The sequence below is a fragment of the Caloenas nicobarica genome, chromosome 1 (genome assembly GCF_036013445.1).
Source record: "Caloenas nicobarica isolate bCalNic1 chromosome 1, bCalNic1.hap1, whole genome shotgun sequence".
Classification (NCBI taxonomy): Eukaryota; Metazoa; Chordata; class Aves; order Columbiformes; family Columbidae; genus Caloenas; species Caloenas nicobarica.
Window position 1 is genome coordinate 40,615,515 of NC_088245.1, and position 27,409 is coordinate 40,642,923.

General features: G+C 46.6%; 1 protein-coding gene across 1 annotated transcript in view; it reads left to right on the plus strand.

The window, feature by feature from the left end:
- Positions 1-27,409, plus strand: part of CACNA1I (calcium voltage-gated channel subunit alpha1 I) — a 159,278-nt gene that overhangs the window by 102,893 nt on the left and 28,976 nt on the right. The window contains exons 5-14 of the mRNA XM_065626922.1: positions 302-461; positions 2,696-3,011; positions 3,658-3,750; positions 9,600-9,906; positions 11,288-11,691; positions 22,240-22,391; positions 23,015-23,200; positions 23,884-24,001; positions 24,485-24,640; positions 25,091-25,181. Of these exons, the coding sequence (XP_065482994.1) occupies positions 302-461; positions 2,696-3,011; positions 3,658-3,750; positions 9,600-9,906; positions 11,288-11,691; positions 22,240-22,391; positions 23,015-23,200; positions 23,884-24,001; positions 24,485-24,640; positions 25,091-25,181 (1,983 nt within the window). The remainder of the gene's footprint in view (positions 1-301; positions 462-2,695; positions 3,012-3,657; positions 3,751-9,599; positions 9,907-11,287; positions 11,692-22,239; positions 22,392-23,014; positions 23,201-23,883; positions 24,002-24,484; positions 24,641-25,090; positions 25,182-27,409) is intronic.

The window sequence follows — 27,409 nt, forward strand, 5'->3', positions numbered from 1 at the left end:
CCCTTTTCTTCTCACTCCTGCAGATGAAGACCTAGGGTTAAGAGATCATGGCATCACAGCAGCTCTGCTGGCTGCCTTTCAGTAGAGGTCAGGACAAGAAAGACCAACAATCATAAATCTAGTTCAGGCAGTAATTAATTTCTGACACTCTACTTTTATCTTTATGTGGCACTTTTGTGTGTGTGCATGTGTGTGTCTCCTAGATTTTCCTTTCCTTCTCCTTCCCTTCTGTTTTTCCCTTTCTCTTTCTCTGTCCCTCCATCCCACACTTGCTCTTTCTGGTTCTCTTCTCCTCCTGCAGGCATGCGCATCCTTGTGAACTTGCTCCTGGACACCTTGCCCATGCTGGGGAATGTCCTTCTTCTCTGCTTCTTTGTCTTCTTCATCTTCGGCATCATCGGGGTGCAGCTGTGGGCTGGGCTGCTCCGCAACCGCTGCTTCATGGAGGAGAACTTCACAATGTGAGTGCCTGTGAGACAATGTCTCCTCCTTTCTTCCAGGGACATTTATCTTTCCCTGCTCTCTTGTCTTCTGCTGCCTGGTTTTCTGCGTATCACTTACTCCAAATGGCTGTAGGGTGATAGCGTGCAGAGTGCTGGCCATGGCTTGCAGTGGAAAGGGAGGGGAGGGCAAAGGCAGCTTGGTTTTAGTCTGTCTTCACACTCCACAGATGTCTGGGCTCATCTGGATTTGGCCAAGGCACAGGTTAACATAGCTGCCTCCTCCAGCCGTGCCCAGAGATTCAAGATGCTGCTCCTACTCCCAGAAAGAGTTGAGACTCTCAAAACACTGTCCATGCTGTCTTTCTCCTGAACTTGCTCCCTCTTCAAAAAACAACAACCAGAGGAGTCTCACAGAAAGCCATAGTGCTGCCTGATCATTCCAGGGACATCTTCAGCACCTCCGAGGTGGAGCTGAGGTCACTGTTTGGACAGTAGTGCATTACCTCCAGAGGCTTTGGAGGCACATTGGGAAATTATCAGAACAGGAATAGAATTGCGTGTGGGAGCTGCCGTGGGGCGGGGATGGAGAGCTGTTGGGAGAGGCATCCCACAGATGGTTTAGTAGAAGTAAAAGCACCTGAAAGCAAAGAATGGCTGCTTGAATGGGACAAAAAAACCATGGCGAAATGTGGGCACAGTTCTGGCAAAGAGAGCCTGGAACCACACAAGGGTCTATTACAGGTATCTGAGGTTTATTTTACGCAGGTCGAGGGGAGCCTGCAGACCACGGCTCTCTCGTCCCTGGAGCCAGTGGGGTGCAAAAGCTCCTGCCTGTCATGAATTCTCTGATTATCCTCCTGTGGAGCACAGCACCAGTTCCAGGGCACAGATCCTCCTGTTGACTTTCTGGCTTTAGCAGATCTCAGGCTTTAAAGCATCTTCTTAAAACTGTATGCTAATCCTAGGTATCCTATCAGTTCAGACTGCTTAAAAAATCTAAAGCTGTAGATCAATTTAGACTGATTAAACAATTCTGAAGCTTTAGGTTATCTCAAATTGGAAAAAAAAGAAGTGTGAAAATATAGTCTGCAGAACAGCAGTGGAACTGGAGAGTAGGAGCTGCTTAAAGCAGCCATTTACTGTGTTTATGTATTCCTTGGGGAAAAACAAATGTTTAGGATGATTGTCCTTTATGTAAATCAGGAGTAGTGCTACTTTAATGAGTGTAATTACATCCACGCAGAGTTGACGTAACTGAGAAGTGAATTGGGGCCACAGCCTACTAAGGGACAGATGTTAGAAAACCTTTGGCTGACCATAACTAGAGAAATGAATTCTGCAGGCACCCAGTTCAGCAGTGATGTGAACGTGTTACGACAGATCTTTGTGGTTTAGTCCCACTTAGTTTAGAATCAGACACTTTCTGTCTTTTCTTTTTCATCAACACCTGTTCTCTTCCAATAACACTTTGTGAAAAAGTCTGCATTCATGCAAAGTGGAAGTTGTGTATTGTAGCGCTGCAATGAATGCACCAGATAAAGTCTGATCGAAAATTTTAAATCTCTACCTTTCATTTTCCTTATCATTAGCTCATCTCCAGTGAGGCGAGCATAGATGATTTTAATTATTTATGAATTTGGAAGGTGCTTGCATTATTTGGAAAAAAGCATGTGAACTTGTCATGAAACATCGCACCCATAATGCCAGCTGTCAAGGAGGAGTCAAGTTTAAGGTTAAGTCAATTTCAGCTTTGCATTTCCTGATTTTAAGGCTTAGCTGTGCAACCTTAATTATACATGAACTGGATTTTTTTTTTCTTAGAAGTACAGAAGGTTCACTGCCAAATGTTATAAAACATGTCCATCAATGGTTACATACATGAGCACATCACAGTAAAGCCTGATGAAGTTCTTTAATATCACTGCATCTGATTTAGCTTTGATGCTAATGGAGAGAGTGATCAGAATGGAAATCTCTGCATTCTGTCTTTTCTTTGTCTCCATGCAAGCAGATTATGTCATTTGGCTTGAGGTGATATGATGACAGGCAAAGCTCTGAAAACTGGAGACTCCCCCTGGAAATTTCCTGTTTTCCAGGAGCTGTGTCTTCCCTTCTCCTGAGGCAATAAACCTGGAAATCCCTTACCCAGTGCAGTCCCTATGTCAGGATGGGAGCTCCCAGCTCCACCATCATTGCTGATGGGAAACTGCCTGTTACAGGAACTTTATGACTATGGTTTTCTACCCTTGCAGACAAGGTGACATTGTCCTGCCCCCTTATTACCAGCCTGAGGAAGATGATGAGATGCCCTTTATCTGCTCGCTGTCAGGAGACAATGGAATTATGGGCTGCCATGAGATACCCCCACTGAAGGAGCGGGGCCACGAATGTTGTTTGGACAAGGACGATTATTATTACTACAACTCAGTCCGGCAAGAGTTCAACATCAGTGGCATGTGTGTCAACTGGAACCAGTACTACAACGTGTGCCGTACGGGCAACGCCAACCCGCACAAGGGTGCCATCAACTTTGACAATATCGGGTATGCCTGGATTGTGATATTTCAGGTAAGGCTGAGTTAGCCTCCTAACAAGGCTAAGCTGTTTTCCTTTTTTTCCGACTGAATCTTTCTGTGCTCCCATGCTGGTTTCTGCAGAGTGTGATGCAGCTGCAGAGAGAAAAGGGCCTTGTAACTACTCTGGCAAGAGAGAGAGTTCCCACCATGAAGGGTGTTCCTGAAGGCGGGGAGGGACGTAGAGCTGTTCCAGGCCCTTGCTGAAATGAGCTATGCTCTTCACGATAGCAAAAGAGCCTTTTAAATTTTTTTTTTTTTTTCTATTCCCAGCATGCATTGCAGATGGGAGCTAAAGTCATACCTTTTTTCTTTTCTGCCGGCTGTACGCAGTGTCCAGTCCAAGGAGCACAGAAACCTGCTGCGGGTTTTCCCCTGCTGCGATCCAGGGAAATGAACTATTTTAATGAAATATTCCTGCTGTGGGCTAGTATGATCTCACAGGCTTTGACAGTATGCCAGTGTCACCAAGCAGTACCATGCTGATTTCCTGGAATGGAAATTTGGCTTCCTTGAAATAAACTGTTGTTTCTCACCTTCCTTGGGTTTCAACAGCCCTGCCAGTATCTGCCTGTATACACTGAGGAGTGAACTCTGGAAGCCCACTGCCCTCTCGTTTCTCTTGTTGTTTGTCTTTGCAGGTGATCACACTGGAAGGGTGGGTAGAGATCATGTACTATGTGATGGATGCCCATTCCTTCTACAATTTTATCTACTTTATCTTGCTGATAATTGTAAGTATAAGACTTGGTGACTGTCAGCATTGCAAGCTAAAATCCTACAAAAAACAGATGTTAGGTCAACACAGATATAGGGGAAACAAACTACTTTACTTGGATTTCTTCTAGGAATCTCAGGAACCCAGATAGTTGATTTTCACCGCGGGTGGCAGGATCACGTAGTTGTCAGCCAAGTTATTTTCTTTCACTCAAAAAATATGCTCAGGATTGATTCCTAGAGATATATATACCTAGTGTAGGATAATGTTCTCATCCACAGATCTCTCAAAGTAAATTCCCCAAAGCAGTAGGCCCAAAACCACAGAGAACCATTTCTGCATCTGCCCTCCTACTTGGTCTCTGTACGTTTTAAGCTCTGGAGTCATTCTTGAGCCACGTTTAATGGCTTTTGGAAGCACCTGGATTTTTCAGAATCAGGGTCTTGGGTTCAGATTTTGTTGGATTCAAGGTCTGTCATGCTGAATTTCTTCTTCAACATGAACAAAAAGGAGCTGCTGCTCTGAAAGTATCAGTGGTCCAACATAAACTGTGTGAGATCACTGGTGGTGGGGATGGAAAGAGAGAAGTGCCTCTGTCTTGAGAACTTACTGCCACACGTAAATGCATTTTCTTGGAGGGAATATTCTGTTTCTAACAAGGAAGGATTTTGTTTTTATGAAGACTCTTGCAGTTTTCCTACATGGGGACCAAAGTCAAGAGTGGAAGGGAAAGGCACAGGATGGATTATGGGAAGTATAAAATCTGTACACGGTGGGTGCAATTTAGTTCTAAGTCACTTTGCCAGTGAGGACCTCAGTGTGTATTTTCAATGCCTCCGTGCATTTGAATGGGTTCCTGAATGGATGTGACTTACACTCTGCTCTTCACCTACGACTTGTCCTATGTGGCTGTGCCCTCCTAGAAATAAGATCTGTAGAAACAGTCACTCAATAACATTAACAAACTCACCCGGCACAGGATCTAGTTTAAATTCAAATTGACATGCAGTGACTTGAGAGCAAACAAACTTTAATCCAGTTTCTGGGAGAAATTCTGCAGCCTGTACGTATGGGGAATGGCACAAAAAAAAAATCTACTGGTCCATTCAGGTCGGAGAATTTATGAAAAAGCTTCATCGTATCCTTGATTTCTCCCTGCCTTCTGGCCTTCTACCATCACAATGGAAAGACAAGGAGAAAAAACCAGAAAGATGACCTACTCCCTGTGGGCTGAAGCATGAGCTAGGACAGCGGAGGTGAAGTACACCTTAAAGAATGCTGCTTTTACTTTGAGGCTGGAGATTCCCAAGGAGAGACAGTGCAGAGGTGTGGTTGCACAGGATGGGTGGGGAATTCCCCCAGCTCTCTTCTCAAAGGCAAACTGAACATCCAGTGCTTTTTTTTTCAAGTTCAGAAATCAATTATTTCCCCTAAAGTTTGTTCGGATCTCCCACTGTGCATTTTCACTTTGAGCAGCATGGCCAGGATCCTTAGATTTGTGCAATGTGCAGTTCAGCACAGAATTTACTCCTTGTCTCAGACATAATCTCTCCCAGAGCTGAGAAGGACTGTGCAGAGACAATGTTTTACCACTGGGGTGATCATGCCCGTCTCCTGCAGGCCAGTTCCAAAAATTGCCCCTCACCCCCTGCTCCAATCTACATAAATTCTGTCAGCTTATTTTTTATTTCTAAGCAGGAGCATCCTTCTAGTGCTGGCTCACCTCATGTGGATTCCCAGTGATTCAAACTTTGTCTCTGAATTTGCAGGCGCTGAAAACCCTCAATTAAACACTCTATGTGAGATTTTACTGTGGAGTGTCATTGACATTTCTAGACACTCCCTCCTCATTTGCAGGTGCCATGTAGGTTTATTTCCATGAAACACAGGAGCACATGAACCTCAGCTTACTCTGGGGACTGCTCAGAACAAAGAAGCCATATGCTAGATGGGATATTTCCTTTGCCTTTGGTGGAGTTACACCAAGAAAGCATTTAGCCTTTCTGTTACCTTCTTTGCATGTCTAATGCATCTTTTGCAGCACATAGCAACACCACAGTGTGAACTTGCTTTCACTTGTTTTCATTTTTTCTCTGAGTCTTCTTATAGAAATAATGATCCCTCTTCAAGTCGCATGAAGCAAAGTCCTTGAAGCCTTTATTCTTCTCTCCTTCTCCATGCTTGAAATGCCTACGTTTCTAAGCAGGGTTGCTCTGAAAGTCAGGTTCAAGTCCTGACTTTTTGCTTTTCCACATACGTCCTAGCCTTGGCTCAAACTTATTCTTCTGAGGCTGGATCTCTGCAGCCTCTTCTTTAGAGCTGTGCTTTCATCCATGACTCCTTCTCTCACAGACATGTCTTCAAACACCTACATAAAGGCATTACCTGCTACTGCTCATCTGGCAGGAAGAAGGCTCCACCACCTGGATATATTCCCAGCGTGGTTAGGACTCCTGCATAGATGTGCTCCCCGGAGGGGAAGAGTCCACTCTGATGCTGACACTCAAGGTGGCCTTGCAGAACGACCTGGTAAAAACATTTTACATATTCAGCAAATTGTAAATAGCTTCCCTCTCTGTCAGAGATCAGGGAGGTGATGTGAAGGAAGGACTGCTTTCACCTCTTGGGTTGGTGTTTCATTTAGGTCCTCCTGCTTGAAGTCCAGTCATTTCTTTGTCACCTCTCCAGCTACTTAGCCACTGGTGTGGCTTCTGGACTAGAGAAAGCTCTTCTGAACTCCTAGGCTGGTATCCACCTTGCAGCACTCAGTGGCCTCCTTGAAGTGCTCTGTGCTTACACATGTGGGCTGCAGAAGACAAGCTGGATATCCAGGCATAAGCAATAAAAATAATGGGCAAGTAAGTCAGCATCTCCAGCACCAGTCAGATTTTATTAGATATTGCAGAGACAGGGATCGAACCTTGGGCTGTACAAGGCCGGTATCTGCTTAACTAAAGTACAGCTTAGCCTCAGGGCTGAATGGGACTTCTGTGTTGGGGCTCTGAATCAATAGTCTCCTTCTGCCTCTGCTGGATGCTTGCTTTGACTCCACGTCAGACACTTTTGGTCTCCCCGCTCAGCTAGCTCAATTACAAGCCATCCGGGACCCTTCCTGTCCTGCTAGTTGGGAGGCACTGTCAAGCTTGGCAAAGCCTTAGAGTTTATGGACTTGCCTGTCATCTTAGGGATTAAACAAGCTCATTTGTTTTGTGTTTGATGTTCCTAGCTAAGAGGTTTAAGGATTGGGGATTAATTGTCATATCCAGTCCTCTCACTCCTTTCCTTTTGGGTCATTTGGTGGGAGATCACAGCAAATGGTGCCTGTGAGGACAGGGTTTGGTGACGTGAAACCTCAACCCCGCTCCAGATCCAACCCCAGGCTTACAGTGTGACCCTGCTGAGGGCAGCTCTTTGCCCCAGCTCCTCCACATGTAGCCTAGAAAGAAGGTGTTGCAAGTCTTAATCGCTTGTAGTTTGTGGAGTTGTTGGAAGTTGCAAAGTGTACTGGGCAGTGTCACAATTAGCATTCCAAAAATGAGTGCACAGCTGGTGTCCAGCTCCCAACCCTGCCTCACTCAGGGCAAGCTGACAGAGATAACAGAACGGGCAAGATTATGTGAGTGTTGTGTGGTGCTGAGCGGGAGGAGTGCAGGAGAGTGCATCGGAGAAGAGTTTGGATTCCCAGTCATACTTTCATCAGTGAAAACATGCAAGACATCAGGGACTATGGAAAAACTTAGGGGAAGGCGAAGGAATCCATACAGGGTATCGTTTTAATTTTCAAGGCCACATGCAGAATCTAAAGGGAAAATAGAATGAAATATGCGCAGGAGGAGAGGGAAGAGAAGAGTTCGGTGATGAAGGGAAACAGAATTAGAACAGCTTTGAGGGGCGCTGAGAGGAGGAGTAAAAAAATAAGCCCTTTATTTTGCGATGGTTTATTGTCCTTACGCAGAATCTGTTTGGGAAGGGCTTCATGTTTCAAAGGCTTATTCAGATGCTAGTAGGGACATCTCTCCTTTGAAGTGCTGAGAGCCACTGTAATGTGCCTCCAGACAGAGCTGTTGGGCACCTGTGTGCAAGAGAAAGGGACAACCAAGGGGGCAAGCTGGTGGGGGAGTGGCAAGGGGTGTGCACGGAGGGGAAGGCTGCTCGGGTAGGTAGAACAAGCTGGGGTACTTGCTGAAAGAACCTCCACCTTTTCTACACACGAGGGTTAGGGTCAGGTTATTGCCACCTTTGCTTGCTGGAAGGGTTATATGGAGGACGCATGCGTGAAGATAAGGGCAGGACTGGATCCAGCTCTGTGGCAGAGCTGTTTGCTTGGAAAGAAGAGAGGGGGAAGTGAGACTGGGTCCTGTGTGGTTTTGTACAGGAGGAAGATGGTGCGAGGACGTCCCTTAGCAGGGATGCTCCCTGGTGCAGGAGAAGCAGAAATCTTGAGCTGGTGCTTCCTCTGCTCCCTGGGGCTGCCCTGCAGGGTCCATTTCAGAGCAGAGCAGAGCAGATGTGTGGTCCTTCTTCAGAGATCAGACTGTGTTTTATCAAGGCTGGATCACCACTTACAGCTCTACGGGGAGTAGGCGCCAATCAAGGCAACGTAGCTTTTGAGAAGGATTTTGAATGTAGTTACCAGCACTTTTACATAAGAAATTCTCATCATATTGAAACCCAGGTATTATTCTAAGTATAATGAATAGATCTCCTAGTGGAGATTCATCTGTAATTTCATAATATTTGACACTGAGAGTGAGATTTTTACCTCCAGATCTCTCAGCACCAAGAAATATTTGCTCTGTTTTACAGATAGGAAAACTGAGGCAAAGGAGGCTTAAAGGGAACATACAAAGGTGTAAAATAAGCCTGGTAGACTTTTTGGCTTCTGTATGGAGAACAGGAAGAACTTTGGTGTTTTGTTTTGTTTCTAAGAAATTGGGGAGTGGGTTGTGGTTATTTTTTTATTCAAAGTGGAAATCCTACCCAAACTGGAGGACAAGTACAATAAGAGCTAAGGTAATATGTCCAGTATCAGAAGAATCAGAAGAATTGAAAATGAGTAGGAAAGCACTGTTTTGCCAGACTATTTAGTGTCCTTCTCAAAGTAATTAGTTTTTATAAACTCCGCTTTGATTTCAAAAGCCCATTCATTTAAGCAACGTGCTATCTCCCTCTATGGTGAGTTTAAGTGTAAATGGTAGAAATAAATAAAATGATCTGAGAATACTGACATGTCCTTCAAGAGCTGAAGACCATAAATGACAGTGCAGAAAAGCAAGCAGAGGAGAAAGCAATGAAACTACCAAACTAGTTGTCTGTCTCCCACCTTCTGCTTAACACAAGAGAGAGGGAAAGTAAAAGTCCGGTTTTCATCAAAAGCTTTGCAAGCAGCTTCTAAATGACATACTAAAGGTTCCAAAGCCTGCCAAAAGAGCTAAAAGTAGGGCTTGTGTTTCCTGAATTTCAGTTCAGAGCTCTAAATTCTACATGGAAATGACATTGAGTGAGTTCTCAAAACAAAGCTGAGCCAGGCCTGGCTTGCTCCAAAATCCCACCTTCATACACAGATTGGTTCCCGTTCCTCTGTCTGCCTCCCATCACTTTCCCTGGTAAAACACTGGCCCAGGTTGCCCAGAGAGGTGGTAGATGCCCCATCCCTGGAGACATTCCAGGCCAGGCTGGACGGGGCTCTGAGCAACCTGATCTAGTTGAAGATGTCCCTGCTCATTGCAGGGGGGTTGGACTATATGGTCTTTGAAGGTCCCTTCCAACCTAAACTATTCTATGATTCTTTGATTCTTCTTTCTTGTTCCCCCTCCCACGTATTCTTTGTCATGCTGATTGTTCCTGCTTCTCCCTTGCTACTAGGTGGGCTCCTTCTTCATGATTAACCTGTGCCTGGTAGTCATCGCCACGCAGTTCTCTGAGACCAAGCAGCGGGAGCACCAGCTGATGCAGGAGCAGAGGGCCCGGTACCTCTCCTCCAGCACTGTTGCCAGCTACATGGAGCCAGGAGACTGCTATGAGGAGATCTTCCAGTACATCTGCCACATCGTGCGCAAAGCCAAACGCCGCACCCTCGGGCTGTACAACAGCATACAGAGCCGACGCCAGGGCCACGTGGAGCCGAGTGATGCCAAGCTAGGCATGAACAGAAAAAACCAGAGGCACTACAGTAAGGATTGTGTGGGTGAAGCCGGAAATGCCAGTAGTGGAAATGTAAGACTAACTGGGAGCATCTCCATGTGCCAGCTTGCCGAAGGGCCTGTGCCGACAAAGCACAGAATTAGAATTAACATTGGCCATTGAGCATGGGCCCATGGTGCCAGCCAGGTGGGGATGACCAGCAAGAAGGGGAATGAAACAGGGGTGACCAGCAGGAAACATGGGAAACCCAGGTCTGAAACCCAGAGACCATAATAGGATAACATTAAAAGCACTGGCTGAAGTTCATAAGGGGCTCTGGGTCTGGTATAGGAGTTTGGGAGAGGGAAGTATCGGAGGGATATGATGGAGTGGGGCTAAGGATTTGACTTGGTGACATAGCAGGTCCCTCAGAGCTCTTCTCCAAAACTGAGTTCCTGTGGGACCTCAAGAGAGGCAGAGGGAGTAGAATTGCAGTAGGATGTCTCTAGAACAAAGGGAACAATACTGAAGAAGTCAGTTTGATATGTAAGGGCAATGGAGACAATTTCTCTTGATGAGGCCACATGCTGTTGTGTAAAATTAGACATGAGATACCATTTAAATTGGATTCGTGGCCTGAAAAGTACTGTAAAAATGGCTTTATAGAGTTAGTATTAACTGCCTGACCATGCCTTTCCTGAGTTATGCTCCCATTAACAAGTAAAAAGGCAGATTTTTCTTCAGCTGGTCTTACATACGCAGTCTTTCATTTTCTTTACTTGCTGGGAAAAAAGCAGGCTTCATGCACTGTGTTAATGAATTAATTGCTTAATTCCCCCAGTGTCCATTTGATCTTTCAGGCCCAGCTGGAGGATCGAGGAACATAAACTTAGTTTTCTTGCTGAAGTCAGGGGGTCTGTTCTGATTCAGAGCGCACGGACTATCAGGAAGAAGTATTCTTGCACTATCTTTTCTGGCTTCCTGAGATGCTTTGCTAATGTAGCTTCCCTAATTTAGAGAGTTCAGCTCAGCATGTGGGTTCTTGGGCCCCACTTGTAGCAGTTCAGACCAAAAGCAGCCTTCATGATCATTTTTCCCTCAGTTCCTACTTAACACAAGCTACTGAGTCTCAAGCTGTGATTCCTGCATCAGACAAAACAGTTCTTCCTCTGATGGACGTGAACCCCCATTGAGCCTAATCACTGGCAGCTGAACAGTACCGTGCCTTTTGGTGACACAGACAGTCAGTGTAAAGCCCCCAACAGCAATGGCTTTTATTGCTGCCCTTGAGATGATGTGCCAGTGTTTAATCATCTTTACAGCTAAAAAGCCCAGTTACCATCTCTAAATGACCAAAAGCCAAACAGGTGCCCATTTTCGATGTCTTTTTCAAAGCCTTCTCCTTTAAGTGTGATTATTTATCTCCCCAGGGCTTTGCCAGCAGCACAACTCTCTTGACTGCCCTTCTCAGGGCTTGGTCCAGCCTATTGCTGTGACAGCAACCTCTGATCCCACCAACTGCCCCCGATGCCATAGGGGTGAGCGCGAAGCATCCCGAAGGCTCTCTGTCCTGGATAGCGCTGACTCAGACCAGGAGGACGGAGGAGCCAGCGAAGAGGAGGGAGAGGGCAGCAGAGAGGACCAGGGTGTCTCGGCGCTGGACAAGGAGGAGGAGGAGGTGGAAGAAGACGGATGGCTGAAGCTCTGCAGTGACATGTGGAGAGAAGTGAGGGTCAAGCTTCGAGGGATTGTGGACAGCAAGTACTTCAACCGTGGGATCATGATCGCAATTCTGGTGAACACTATCAGCATGGGCATCGAGCACCATGAGCAGGTAAGGCATCTCAGGGCACAGCGTGGACAATGGGAACTGGTGAGTCTTGCTCAGGGTTACAGCCTTGCTAAGCAGCTGACACAATTTGTTAGAGGCAGAGACTGAGCAATCTGGACCCCAGGCCACAGCACAAATCATCCCTGCACAGCTTTGGAGAAAGCCTCAGTATCTTGCAGGGTCTTTTCTCCCTTATCCCTGCATTTAATCACTTTCACTGTCTCTATGCATTTTCTTCTCACCTCCTTTCAATCCCTCTCTTTTTCTCCTCCCTTCTCACTTTTATTCCTCTGTTTTTCTTCTTTACCCTCTCTTCTCTTTCTGTCTGCGTCTCTCTCCTTCACCCTCATCTCTTCCATCTTCCTCATCTCTATCTCTCATTTCTCTCTTCATTAGCTTACTGAATCCTTAGTCTATTTGGTTAATTTAATGTGCCCTCCAGGGGTGTCACAGGCACTTCACCAGCATCTCAATTCAAATCCATCAGCTTGCTAGCCTTTCCAGCTTAATTAAGAGATGCCTGAGAACAGTCTGTCTATATATGAAGGCTGGGAAAGGCATCACCTCCCACCCTCAGTCATTTTGGGGGCTCAGATGGCTTGAGCCTTTCCTTTGCCCTGACAGCAAGAAGTGATAGGTCAGACATAGACAGCAGGTGTGGGCACAGGTTTCACTTTCACGCCAGTAGTTTGCAGGCAGCTCTGAGTCAGCAGTGTACTTCATCCTAACGACAGGCTTGTGAGATGGAGAAGGTTTTTGTGCTCTCATTTTATAGCTGGGAAACAGAGGCTGTGTCTACTTTGTAATGTGCAGAGCCAGCTTCATCTGCACTGCTGGCTGGTAGCTCTGCTGCACTTTGCATTAAAGGAGTCCATGCTGTACACCAGTGTCTCAGATCTATGCCCCCAGTCTGAATGTGACCATGATTCTGCTCCATGTGTCTGCCCAGATCGCAAAAATAAGATATCATTCCACTACTGAGATGCTGACTGCATGGAAGCTTTGGAGCCATAGTGATGTCTAGTCCCGAACACAGTCTAAGGCAGCAGAGACAGGCAGTGGGCCTGGTTCAAGCAAGGCACTCCTGTGCTGTATCAGGATGGAGATATCTTGAGACCCAGAGTATCTTAAATTCCCTGTTTGAGGCAACAGAGAGTCAGAGCCAGTATTTGAAACCCCAGATATCTGGATCCCACCCACGTACCAAGCACTAGGCCATTTCTCAAAGCCCAGCTAGTTTCCGATACAAGGATGGGAAACCTTAATTTGATCCCAGAATGCAAAACTGCACTGGGTGCTTCAGTACCAGAAAAATACCGGCAGGAGCTCAGAGGAGAGGAGAATGAAGAAGAGGCTGGAGGGGTTGACTCATGAAAATAGATAAAAGAGAACGATGTATTTATCACGTAGCACAGAGATGACTAAGGGTTGAAACCCAGGACAATATGAAAACTGCCCACTGATGTTTTAAAGATGTGAGCAGCAAGCAGGGAAAGCCATTGTTCATTTTGGTTTATTGGAGACAGCATGAATTAAGAGTTTAACAGAACATTTGAGCTGGGGGTAGAGAATTCACTCTCGTGTTCTGGCTATTGTGTGTGCAGATTTAAGGCCTTCTAGGCCGCCTCTGCTGTGTTTGTACAGCCCACAGCAGAGTGGGATCTGCCTACAGCCTTGGGGTTTCTAGTAGCAGGTTATTAATGACACATTCTTAAAGTTATGCTATCACGTTTTATCCGTAAGTAGCTAGGAAAAGCTTATGACCCTGCCTGCTGTTTCTACTAGAAAGAGATGTCAGCCAAATTCATCATAACTGAAAAATGTGGTGCAGCCCGTTTATTTAAAATGGGTATACTGAATCCTGTTTTTCTGGCACAAGAAGATTAAAATATTCAGACCATACCATGAATTCCAGGTTCTTTTTAGTCAGTAGTTAACTCAAAAGCACACAGGCATTTGCTCTCTTTCAGTTTTCACAGAATCACAGAATCACAGAATGTTAGGGATTGGAAGGGACCTCAAAAGACCATCTAGTCCAATCCCCCTGCCGGAGCAGGAACACCCAGATGAGGTTACACAGGAGGCATCCAGGCGGGTTTTGAATATCTCCAGAGAAGAAGACTCCACAACCTCCCTGGGCAACTTGTTCCAGTGTTCCGTCACCCTCACTGAGAAGAGGTTTCTTCTCAAATTTAAGTGGAACCTCTTGTGTTCCAGCTTGAACCCATTACCCCTTGTCTTACTGTTGGTTGTAACCGAGAAGAGCCTGACTCCATCCTCCTGACACCCACCCTTTATATATTTATAAACATTAATGAGGTCACGCCTCAGTCTCCTCTTCTCCAAGCTAAAGAGACCCAGCTCTCCCAGCCTTTCCTCATAAGGGAGATGCTCCACTCCCTTAATCATCTTCGTTGCCCTACACTGAACTCTCTCCAGCAGTTCCCTGTCCTTCTTGAACTGAGGGGCCCAGAACTGGACACAACATTCCAGATGAGGTCTCACCAGGGCAGAGTGGAGGGGAAGGAGAACCTCTCTTGACCTACTGACCACCCCTCTTCTAATACACCCCAGGATGCCATTGGCCTTCTTGGCCACAAGGGCACAGTGCTGGCCTATGGTCATCCTGCTGTCCACCAGGACCCCCAGGTCCCTTTCCCCTACACTGCTCTCTAATAGGTCATTCCCCAACCTATACTGGAACCTGGGCTTGTTCCTGCCCAGATGTAAGACTCTACATTTTCACTTGTTATATTTCATTAAATTTTTCCCCGCCCAACTCTCTAGCCTGTCCAGATCTCGCTGGATGGCAGCACAGCCTTCTGGCGTGTCAGCCACTCCTCCCAGCTTGGTGTCATCAGCAAACTTGCTGATAGTACACTCAATTCCCTCATCCAAGTCATTGATTAATATATTGAATAGTACTGATCCCAGAACTGACCCTTGAGGCACTCCACTAGATACAGGCCTCCAACCAGACTCCGCCCCATTGACCACGACTCTCTGGCTTCTCTCCTTCAGCCAGTTTGCAGTCCACCTCACTACCCGATCATCCAGTCCACACTTCCTCAGTTTAGCCGTGAGGATGCTGTGGGAGACAGTGTCAAATGCTTTACTGAAGTCAAGGTAGACCACATCCACTGCTCTGCCATCGTCAATCCACCTTGTTATGTCTTCATAAATGGCTATGAGGTTGGTCAAGCACGACTTCCCTTTGATGAAGCCATGTTGACTGCCCCTGATGACCCTCTTATCCTTGATATGTCTTAAGATGGCACCAAGGATAAGGTGTTCCATCACTTTCCCAGGGATGGAGGTGAGGCCGACCGGTCTATAGTTGCCCGGGTCCTCCTTCTTGCCCTTTTTGAAGACCGGAGTGACATTTGCTTTCCTCCAGTCCTCAGGCACCTCTCCCATTTCCCAAGACTTGGCAAAGATGATGGAGAGTGGTCCAGCAATGACTTCAGCCAGCTCCCTCAGCACCCGCGGGTGCATCCCATCTGGACTCATGGATTTATGGATGTCCAGATTGCTTAACTGGTCCCTAACCCAGTCCCCATCAACTGAGGCAAACTCCTCCATTGCCCTGCCTTCCTCTGGGGCCTCAGGGGTACGGGGCTCCTCAGGACAGCCTCCAGCAGAGTAGACAGAGACGAAGAAGGCATTCAGTAATTCTGCCTTCTCTGTATCTTCTGTCACCAGGGCACCCACCCCATTCATCAGTGGGCCTACATTGCCTCTGGTGTTAGTTTTATCTGCTATGTATTTGAAGAAGCTCTTTCTGTTGTCCTTGACCCCTCTCGCCAGGTTTAACTCTAAGGAGGCCTTAGCTTTCCTAGTTGCCTCCCTACATCCTCTGACAACAGCCTTATATTCTTCCCAAGTGGCCAGCCCCTCCTTCCATGATTTGTAAACCCTCCTCTTCCACTTGAGTTTGCCCAGCAGTTCCCTGTTTAACCACGCAGGTCTCCTGGCTCCCTTCCTTGACTTCCTGCGTGTCGGGATGCACTGATCTTGAGCTTGGTAGAAGCAGTCCCTGAATGTTAACCAACTATCTTGGGCCCCTTTACCTTCAAGCAGCCTTGCCCATGGGATTTCCCTCAGCAATTGTTTGAAAAGGCCAAAGTTGGCCCTGCTGAAGTCCAGGGTTGCAATTCTGTTTGCTATTCTGCTCCCGCCACACAAGATCCTGAACTCCACCATTCCATGGTCGCTGCAACCAAGGCAGCCCCCCACCTTTACTGCTTCAACCAGACCCTCCTTGTTAGCGAGGACGAGATCCAGCAGCGCACCTCTGCTAGTCGGCTCCTCCACCATTTGCATCAGAAAGTTATCGTCAATGCACTGGAGGAACCTCCTAGACTGAGGCTGGCTGGCTGAGTAGTCCTTCCAGCAAACATCAGGGTAGTTAAAATCCCCCATAACAACCAGAGCCTGTGACTGTGAGGCCGCTCTCAGCTGCCCGTAGAAGGCCTCATCAACATCCTCACTCTGATCTGGTGGCCTGTAAAGTTTTCCTCAAGCCATGCTATCAGTACATCTCAGACTGGTGCTTCATCATCCCAGAAACACAAATTTTCACAGAATGATATCCAGCAAACCCCCTCTGCCCACAGAGATCTGTGATTTGCAGGGCGATGTCATCGTATGACTGAAGTAGCTTCTGTTGCTTCAGCTGCTTCATCATTAGCTCCTGACCAAGAGCTAATGTGTGTAGAGACCTTTCAACCTTTTATTTTCTGGTGCATGGGAGATGACAACCCCAGCCACACTCTGAAGACATATCTGGCTGGACAAGAGGATGTGTGAAGGTGTCACAGGTTTGAGCAGTCCTGGGAGCAGCTCATGGCGTGTCTGTCAGCTCCTTGCTGCTCCACTTGTTCACAGGTGAAGTGCCCCGCTGACCAAAGCACCCACCAACCATCAGGTTAAGGGATGAGAGAGACTGCAGGAGCCACGCACAAGGTTCAGGCTCAGTAACACGGCAACCTGGGGGACAGAATCCATGTGCAAGTCTTCAATTCCTGAGCTTTGACCAATACACGGAAAAAAAATAATTAAAATTATCTGTTTGTTACAGTTCAGGAGTTTAATATTCACGGTATTTTTCTGTCAGGAGACTTAACCTCAGCAACTCAAACCACTTTACTGAGATCCATATCACCTTGGAATTTGACTTTGTTTGGCTTATCCATCCAGTCCCTTGTCCTGTCCTGTTTGTGTCACCAAGGCAGCTTCCCATCTCCTTATACATTTTTTATGAGGGAAATCAACTCATTCTGGGACAAACTGCACTTCTGTGAGTCATTTTTAATCCTTAAGCTTATCACAAGTTATCACTTGTAAATAGATAAGTTTATTCAAATCCATCAGTGTGCATTATACCATGTAATATCCTCAGTATTAGGCCTTCAGATATTGCTGGGACATTGCACAAGCCAAAATCCATCATTTTAAGCTTTGTCGTGCTTGAAATAGTTTTTGCAGTCCTTCAGAATTGCATCTGCTTGGAAGTGCCTATTTTTAAAATCCAGTCTAGAAAATCAAGATATCAGATGCTTGTAGCTGTCCAGGAGGATCCTTTAAAGAGGCTTACTTTAATATTCACAGAGGATGTGGTGCTGCTTGCTTTTCTCCCTGATTCAGCATGAGGATGAAAGGCTGGTCCCAGCTGAATGTCCCAGGCTGCCTTTCTCATGTTTCGTGAATGGCCTGTTGAACTCAAACTTGTTTGCCATTAGTAGCCAATGAAACAATTGCTGAGTAAATTGGTTTATCTTCTTCAGTATCTACTTATGGTATTCCTTCATACATCAGATCAGTCCTTTATGAGGTTTGTCTTGTGTGGATCAGGAGACAATCCCTTGTTTCCTAGCTAGACCCACCCTGTGGATCAGTACCTTCATATATTTTAGCCTGCGTGATTTCCATTTATACCAGCATTTATTGCATCCACAGGTTCATATTTTACAGTTATTGCTTCTCTTTTTGCTATTTGCTGCTTGTCAGAAATATTCAGCAAATGTCCAAGCCAGCTCATCAGACTGACATTTAGTAAATGATGGAACAGTCTCCCTGGGGTGGTAGATGAAACCACATTACTTCAGTCTTGCAAAACTAGGGTATAACAAAACATCACGAAATCCTGCATTGGTTGTGGGGTGGTGATTAGAGTAAGTAAAAGCTAGTTGATATGGCCGATTTCCGTAACTCTTCTTATTATTGTCAAGGGACTTTGAAATGGTGAGTAAAAGTGGGCAGGCTGGAGACACCTCTGTGTGGAATGTTTCTCTTTCATGTTCTCAGGGGCAGTGATGCGCAGGTATGGTTTGGTAGGGCTGATCTGCATAGATCTCATTAATTAGTTTCTAGACAGTTGCTAATTTACTTCTGGGTAGGAGTAACTCCTCCTGCAGGGGCTTCATGGTGATCTGCATATTCTTAACCTTTCTTATAATGCAGGGGTTTCTGGCTGCTGTCAGATATTGGACTAATTATGTTTTCAGTCTAATCTGAGATAAGAATTCCAATGTTAGCTAGTAAGACACTGAAAAGGAGAAAAAAGCTGAACAGCTGCCTCTGTTGCCCCAGGTCTAGTTTCTGATCGCTGGGCATGAGCCCTGAAGTAGACCTGGATCATACGCTTCACTCTCAGTATCTGATCTACACGGGTAGAGATGAAGGACTTACTGCTATGAAGCTCTGAATTAGGTAGTTTCATTGATTTGGAAAGAGATCCATACCCAGAGCAGGTGAACCAGTCTGGTTAAAACAGAGGCTCTGGGCTCACTCTGCTCTTTGGGATCTCTCTCCTCTTCAAGCCACCCTCCTCATCCCAATACTCAGCTCTGATGGTTTTGTTGAAGTCTGGTGGCGATGGATCTGTCCTGGCTTGGCAATCTGAACGGACTCTTCTTGTGGGGAGATTTCTGGTGTTCTCTGGTTTTGCTTGGACTAAAATAGCCTGGAGTTCAGGCCTTTCTTTGTGGACACTTCAATTTACAGTTTTTAACTTAACCTGGGTGGCCTGGGAGGAGGAATTCTTGCTAATGGTTTTGGTGATAAACGCCTGAGTGCTGCCTGTGGGAGCCTGGGGAGCTCTCACAAGTGTGAGGTGACCCATCCGTTGTGTTGGGGACCCTGTGTGTCAATAGGGAAAAAAGGAGAGAACCACTTTTTCCCTGTTCACTTGCCCCCTTCATCAAGTTCACACTTCTCTGGCCAGAGAGAGTCCCCCACACCAGCCACGTCTCAGCCACTGGCCTTGTCCACTGTCACTCATGGCCACACTGCCCCGGGTCCCTGGGCATCCCCACCCTGCAGCCCCAGCTCCCAGCTGATGGCTCTTTGCACTCTGACGAGTTATCTGTATCTCTAGAAGTGCCTGCAATGCAGGATCTGCCTTTAGCCAGTGAGTCTGCCTCTCCAGCTGACTCCTCTTTTTTTCTCTTCTTTTTTTTTTCTCCCTGAGTAATGTCCTTTTGTGTTGCTCTTCCTTCCCCAGCCTTTACTTCTTTTCTACCGCATTTTTTAAAATCTCTTCTCTACTTCTTGTGGCTGCCAGTGAGTTGATTTTACTGTGTTTTTTTCAGCTTTGCTTTTTGATTCCTCTTTCTCTCTGCCCATCCCTCCTTCCTTTCTCTGTTCAGTCTTTCCTGCCCTTCTCTCTAGGAACCATGCTTTGCTGGGACTGATTGATGGCCCATTAGAAAAGGATTAACAGGTGGAGGCTTGAGTAGAGAAACAGATGTCAGGGAGGGAAGGAGAGATGGGGGAACAGGTGACCTTTTCCACAAGCGAGATGCAAGCATGGCTTTTCAAACATCAATTGCTCCCTACGACAGCAGAAGAGAGAGCGTATGGACAGCAGAGAGGAGGATAATCCACCATCATAGCCTGTCACTTTTTTACATTGCTCATTCTCACTGACATAATCATTTGATTCAGGCTGAAAGTGGCATCTCTGTTTAGCATATGGGCCTCATGTTCCTGGCAAGTGTCATTACTGCCCGGCTCTCCATGAAGTGATCTTCATCTCTCCCTTCCCATATACATTTGTTTGTTCTTTCTCTCTCTGTGCTCTCATCTCCCCTCCTTTCCCCCTCATTTTCAGGGTGGTTTTGTTATTCAAATGTAACTATGGATGGAAATCGAGCCATCTCCTCTTTTTTGATTTTAAAGACATGGAGTATTTCAATAAAAAGCTGCAACGAGGAGTGCAAGAAATTAGCAAAGAGTGTGGAAAACCACAGATGTGAGGAGCAGTTTCCGGCCTGTTTGCTCACCTGGGAGGATCTGGGCACCTGGGGTCCCACAGCAGGGGTTAAAGCAGCCCCCAGCTTCAGGGGGAGGGTCAGACCCAGAACTGCATTCCTCCCTCACTTCTTCCACCAGCTGAAAAAGTAACAGGCTCAGCCAGCACAAAGTCTGCCCTTCAGAAAAACAGCAATTTTGCAGTCCTCAGGGAGGGACCATGCCTCCCCTTTCTAGCGGGCATTAATACTGTGTTCATGGTAAAAATATTGATGCTGACCTGCAGGGACTCACTTTTGTTTCTGCAGTGCCAAGAGTGTTTGTCCTCCCTTGCCCCAGACAACAAGCTTTTGCGGTTTTCTTGTTCCCGCCCATTTTATGTGATGCTTAAGAGAGTGGCCTGGTGGCCAGGCATAGGTCAGACTAATGTGAAGGAAGAGAGGAGTCTTCGGCCACCTTTTTGCCATGGTTATCCAAATAATGAGAGCAGTACAGCCTGCTGCCACAGAGCCTGGATGAGACTCACCTTGAAGGCTTGGAGCTGGGGCTTAGTCATGCAAAAGGTTAAGCATCAAATACGTAACCTTGTCTAAGGTGTGACATACCTGCCCCAAGGTAAACATGGCACTTTGGGCCAGAGGAGCCCTGAACAAGTCCTTTGGAGCTGCCATGCCTTGTCCCTCCACTTGGGAAGGTGGCACACCTTTGTCTGGAGAAGGTTCCCACCTCTTGCTGCTTGCGAAGGTGATGGCCAGAAGCATGCAACTGCCAGGTAAATTGCCCTAGCAGTCTCACGTGGTCTGAAGGCCATAGGTTGTCTAGCCTGGCCCCAGATGCAACCCATAATACTGGGAGGAAGTTTTTCTCTCACTTTGGGAACATTTTTTGCCTTGCCATTGCCCTGGTAGTCTCCCTGGGCTATGTATGTGTGTGTCTGAGTATGCGCAAACATGAGCAGGCTTGTGCATGTGTTGTCACTCATGCATCTGTCTTGTTCAAGACCTCAGCCCTTGCTGTTTGGCCTGGTGCAGTCCAAGTCCCTGGGCGAGAGGTCCTTTGAGCAGATGAGTCCATCCCAAATTCAGTGCAGGGAATGCCTCTATTTCACAGGGGATGGCAAGACCCCGGCATCCCTCATGAATGACATCAACGCAGCCTCTGTCTCCCTCTGAAGCAACGTTTCATCATTCCTGAGGCAACAGTCTAGACCCTTTCCTGACCTTGTCAGAGAAGTCTCCAAGGCTGCACACACTGAAGAAAAAGTCATTAATTCAGAAAACAAAAGGAGGAGTAATTTAATTTGCTCAGACTTGTTCCACTGATGAAATCATTAAAACAGTTTTCCTCATATGCACAAACACATTGGTCTCTGCTGGAGAAGGCTATATCACAGGGGCTGAAAGATGTGTCAGAGATTTAACTGAAAAGAAATGCCTGAAGCAAGGTCAGGTTGCCTTTTTTAATTTTTATTTCCTTTCAACACAGTAATTTTGTGTCATCCCTGGAGGTTTTCACCTTGTGCATCTGCCTTTGTCCTCTTGCTGTCCATTTTTCTCTTTTCCTCACCTCGTCTTGCTCTTTCTCTTCTATACAGATAGGTGTTAGCACAGTGCCCCCTCCTCGCTGTTGTCTAGTTCATCCAATCTGATATTCTCTTGGGTAATTATTGAGACCACTCTGAGGATAGAGGCATGACAAAAGACTGCTGGAGCAAGACCAGAAAACTAATGCATACCAAGGATTTGGTGGGGAGCAGGGGAGAGAAAAATGAGGAAGGGAAAAAATAGAGGGGAATAGGGCAGAGAAGTGCAGTGAGCTTTAGAGGATGACGGGGAACTGTTTTCCTATCATTCAAATGTTTTCAGAATTAAAGCAAAAATTGTGCCAGCTACCTGTGGAAACCTCAGAGGAAGAAATCCTTGAAGAAGGAGGTTGACTACAGATCACACACTTTTGCCCTACTTCAAAAAATACTCAAATTCTTTGCACAAAGTAAAACAGCCTTTAACCAGGGGACCAGGGCATGGAGGCAGATGTAGGAGACGCTTAGTCAGCCTTGACTGTGGGGCTCCTGACCACTTCTAGCAAAATAAATTGTTTGGGACATAATCAATGATGAAGTCAGTAAATGTGCAAAGGAACTGGAATGCAAGTGGCTCTATTCAGTTCCACTCTAATCTCACCCGTGGGAGCTTCGCAGCTCCCTACAAAGCCTGTCTTCTATGAATGGTGGCACTTTATTTCCCATAATTTCAGGGATCTTTCAGTTCTGACTCTCTGAATTTGCCTTCTCCCCAGCCAGAGGAATTGACCAATATCTTGGAGATCAGCAACGTTGTCTTTACAAGCATGTTTGCCCTGGAGATGATCCTGAAACTTGCTGCTTTTGGCCTCTTTGATTACCTCCGCAACCCCTACAACATCTTTGACAGTATCATCGTCATCATCAGGTGACAAGGGCCGTGGGGAGCAACTGAAATACACGTAGACAAGAGTACCACAGAGCTTGCACGTTTTCATGTGCCTTTTAAAAAAGGATTTAGCAGCTATACTGTGAGGAGCCGAGCTGATGCATAAGGCCAAGGATTGGGAGACCAAGATGTCTTTTCCCAACACTTGGTGACCCTAGGCAAGCTGCACAGAATTTCTGACCCTCAGTTCTCTCTTCTGCAGAATGGAGGCAACTGCAATTGCCTTGTAAGCCTACAACAAATATTAACTGTGAAATATTTTAAAACTGCACAAATTAAGGATGCTGCAAAAGTTAATTGGGTGATAGAAACACTTGTCCTGCTGGAATTTAATGCTGCAATTCTTTCCTCATTCCTGCAACATGCAGTGCCATGTTCACATTCTTAAGGTAGCAATGCAGCTTTCTACACATAAGTATAAGCCCATAGTATATAGTTCTAATTATATCCTGCTGAAACAGATTTTCTCTCTGACACCTTTATACTGGCTGCCAATGCAGAGGTGAAAACTTGGATTAGCATTGTTATTCCTCTTTCTCTTCTGTTTATTCACTTGTCTTTCATTTTGACCCTTGTACTCCCTGTACCTCTCTGGGCTTTAGCATCTGGGAGATCATCGGCCAGTCGGACGGGGGCCTCTCTGTGCTGAGGACTTTCCGTCTCCTGCGGGTGCTGAAGCTGGTGCGTTTCATGCCTGCGCTGCGCCGCCAGCTCGTGGTGCTGATGAAGACGATGGACAATGTAGCCACCTTCTGCATGCTTCTCATGCTTTTCATCTTTATATTCAGGTGAGGAGGCTGTTAGTTGTCTGACACGGGCACTGCATGGCTGACATGGACAGCAACTTCAGAGCATGACTGCATGACTTGTCTTGCCCGTTGCTCTAGGCTCAAGCCGCACTGACAAATGTTTATTTTTTCATAAGGACTGAGGTTACTGCTGCCCTTAACTGGGTTAAGCAGCTAAAGATTTGGCCTGGACAGGGTGGAGAAATACTGCCACCAGATGCGAATGTTGAGCATAATGTCCCATTGCAGAATAGGTGAAGCCTCTTGGTAGTCAAGACTGGCTGCAGGAACTGTTCAGTCTGAGGGCGGACTCTGGGCAGAAGGGTGGCAGGAAGCAACCAAGAAAGTTTGTAAGTGCATCCTCTAGATGCAGTGGTAGGGCGATGAAAAATGAGAGCAAACAAGAATGATGGGGAGAGTAGATCTGAAGGACAGGTTGGAGGGAATATGTCAGCCCTGAGGCAGTACAGATGGAAAGCAAGGGGTTTTTGGTAAGCTATAGAGGTGGAAAACACAACTCCTTCTTCATGGAGAGGTCCTAGTGGTCTGGCTGTGTTGTTCTACCCCTCAGTCCTGTGGTGTTACACTGGATTGTTGGGAGGAAAAGAGAATGACACTGATGAGCTCATTGTAGTGGCAGAGATATTTATACTTGACACCATCTCCACTTCTTGTCCCAACAGCATCTTGGGAATGCACATCTTTGGTTGCAAGTTCAGCCTCAGGACAGACACAGGAGATACAGTTCCTGACCGGAAGAATTTTGACTCCCTGCTGTGGGCCATTGTCACCGTCTTCCAGGTGAGCCGACTTTGCTCTCTCCGGGTGGGCCAGGGCAATGTGAAGAGGATCAGGAGATGCTTTTTCTCATGGCAGAGCATTGCACACACTCCTGACAGCACAAAAGGCCAGATAAAAGGCTCTGGCATGTGATGTTTGGAGGAAGAACAATTATGTGTTGTAACTAAACAACTGGTGTATCTCAGAGAGGGGCGCTCCTTCCCTCCCAAGAGACAGTTTGCAAAAGTCACTCCCGTCGTGGCAGCTCCCATCTTTAGCGCCGTCACTTCAGCACGTGACTGCCCTCATGGTTGCTCTTGTTTCTTCTTGCTCAGCTAACATTATCGGGGCGGTCCCACAGCTGGACAGCGACAGTGGCTGTGTGGCTACGGGGCAGTTAAGAGGCCTGATGTGGTCCTAATGTGCATCTTTTCGCTGTTCTTTTCTGAGAATCACCTTTATGTCTTTCCTTCATGTTTATGCGGCCTCTTCTTCTGGTTGCAGATCCTAACCCAGGAGGACTGGAATGTTGTGCTCTATAATGGCATGGCCTCCACCTCGCCTTGGGCATCCCTCTACTTTGTGGCTCTCATGACGTTTGGCAATTATGTGCTCTTCAATCTGCTGGTGGCCATTCTTGTGGAGGGGTTCCAGGCTGAGGTGAGTTGCCACTGAGGCCTCATCAAGAGGAGGAATAGAGGTGCTAAAAAGTGGACTTTTGAGGTTACTAGGATGGAGCACTCCCAAAGTATCACATGTCTGTCATTTCCCTTGTCAAGTTCAGGGTGGGCTTCATTAAAAAAAAACCAAAAACAAAAACCCAAACCAAAAACCAGCAGTGGTAATCCTTGCAAGGAAAGAGACAAGTCCTCTGGAAAGGCGTTCCTGATTTCCATCCTGTGCAACAGACCCTACCCTAATAGGGTGAGTCCTTTGCCCCTCTGAAAGCAAGAGCTCGGTATGTCAGCCATCCCAGGTGACACAAGACTGACTCCAGTGATCACAGTGATGCCTGGCTGCCAAGGAGGATTTAACAGTTGTTCCAGCAATGAAAGACAAGAACAAATGGTGTTTTTATGGGTTCCCAACTTCTAAATTTGTGTGTTCCAGGGTGATGCCAATCGGTCATACTCAGATGAAGATCAGAGTTCATCAAACATGGAGGAGTTAGATCAGTTCCAAGACATCCAAGAAGGCTCAGGTACAATAGCTCAAACAACCTCATTTGCTTATCTCCCATTGCTGTTTAGTGAGAAATCGAAAAGCAGATTCTGCAGAAAATGCACTCCTATCTCCAAAAACTTACTGGTTTTCATTTAAAGTTCATGCTAGTTTGTGGTGTTATCTGTGGAAAAACAGTCGTGTCAGCATCCTGAAGAATGTGGTAGTTAAGGAGAGCAGTTATTGAATGACCTATAGAATGGCAACTAGGAGTGAGAAGTAAGACTGTCTCTGCTCGGTTTCAGAGGCTCCATTTCAGGAACACCCCGTCCAAATCTGGGATCTGCATTTGGATAGAGGATACCAACACATTAAAAAGGGTTTGGACAAATCTGGAAGTCTTGCCTGATAGTGAGAGGCTAATGAAGCTTAGAGAAACCAGAGAAGTGACTTGAACACACACTCTGTAAGTGCCGACCATAAGGAGAGATTTCTGATGGTAGATGGCTCTTTAATTGAGCAGAAAAAAGCATAATGAGATTGTAAAGGTTGGAAGCCAAAGCTAGACAAATTCAGACTGAAAAAAGCCACATATTTTTAAGGAAAGATAATTAACTGTTGGAACAGTCTGCCTACAAACTGCTGGGTAAGCTCTCCACCCCTTGATGTCTTTCCTTGAAGACTGCAAGTCTTTCTACAAGAGGTATTATACTTCAGACAGGACTTGGTGGCAGGGAGCAGCAGGAGTAGCTTGCTCCACAATGGATGGTGAACTGAGAGCTGAAGGGAAGGGACAGCCAGGCAGGAGGGCAGAGACAACACCAACAAAAGCACAGCACTTGCACAAGCTGAGCAGAACAGGTCTGCTCACACGAGCCAGGGTCAGCCAATGGTTCAAGAATGGCCAGGCAAGTCCACAGCGGTGAGGCAGGTCTGAGGTCAAGCCCAGAAGTCCAGTCAGCACGACAAGATCAGGATCAGCAAGGTGCACAGACAGGCACAAGAATATTCACAGAGTAACCCAGACACAGACCCCAGGTCTGAGTTTAAATGCAGCTCTCACGGCAAGGAGCAGTGGCTCCAGTGTTGGCTTGTCACAGCTCTTTCCTGCAACTCAGCTGCTTTCAAAGCAGTCTGATCCTGGGTTACAGGACTGCACCAGATCAGAGCTTACCTTGAATGCAGGCAGCCAGACCCCTTGGAGGGCAGATGCAGAAGAAGTTATGGAGCCTGTTGGTGTACTCATGGCTGTGAGGCTGCGTGCAAGAGAGGATATGTGACCTTCATTATGCAATAGGTCAAAAAACCTGATTGTTCCAGTCATTTCAGGCATTAAAATCCAGTACTCCATCCTCTCCATCCATCTCGACAAATGCTGATGGTCATCCACAGCATCTAACATAGCCCTCAAAGGTGTCCTGGATCTTCAAGGTCAATGATCACTCATTTGAAGAGGCCCAGTGTAGTGGGATAGACTGGGATGAAGAGTATGATTGCAGGAATTTAAAGGTGACTCCAGTACATGGATGGCCGCAGGTTTCCCCACATCTTAGTCTCTTCCTCAGTGTCTCAGGCTAACTGCTTTAAATAGCCAGTCTGACAGCTGGTGGTATTTGGTCGGACTTGAAGATGCAGGTGTCTGTTCCTGGCATGCAGAAGCACACTCTCCTCCCCTTGCTGCCAGGGTTTGGCTCATTGCTCTGCTCATTTGTCTGGCCCCAAGGAGAGCTGCCCTCACTTTTGGGGACTGAGGAGGACACTTCAAAGTCTTCCCAGTTTGCATTGCTTTTGCCGCAACACCCTAAATCAGGAGGAATAGATGCTAATTTGCACCTCGAATACTGTGTTCAGTTCTGGGCCCCTCACTATAGGAAAGACATTGAGGTACTAGAGGGAGTTCAGAGAAGGACAATGAAGCTGCTGAGGGGTCTGGAGCACAAGTCCGATGAGGAGCGGCTGAGGGAACTGGGGCTGTTTAGCCTGGAGAAAAGGAGGCTGAGGGGAGACCTTATCACTGTCTGCAACTGCCTGAAGGGTGGTTGTAGCATGGAGAGTGTTGGTCTCTTTTCCCATGTAGCAAGTGATAGGACAAGAGGAAATGGCCTCAAGATGCGCCAGGGGAGGTTTAGATTGGATGTTAGGAGCAAATTCTTCATGGAGAGGGTTGTGAAGCAGTGGAACAGGCTGCTCAGGGAAGTGATGGAGGTGTTTAAAAGGCACATATATGAGGTTCTTAGGGACATTGTTTAGTGCTAGATTTAGGTTATG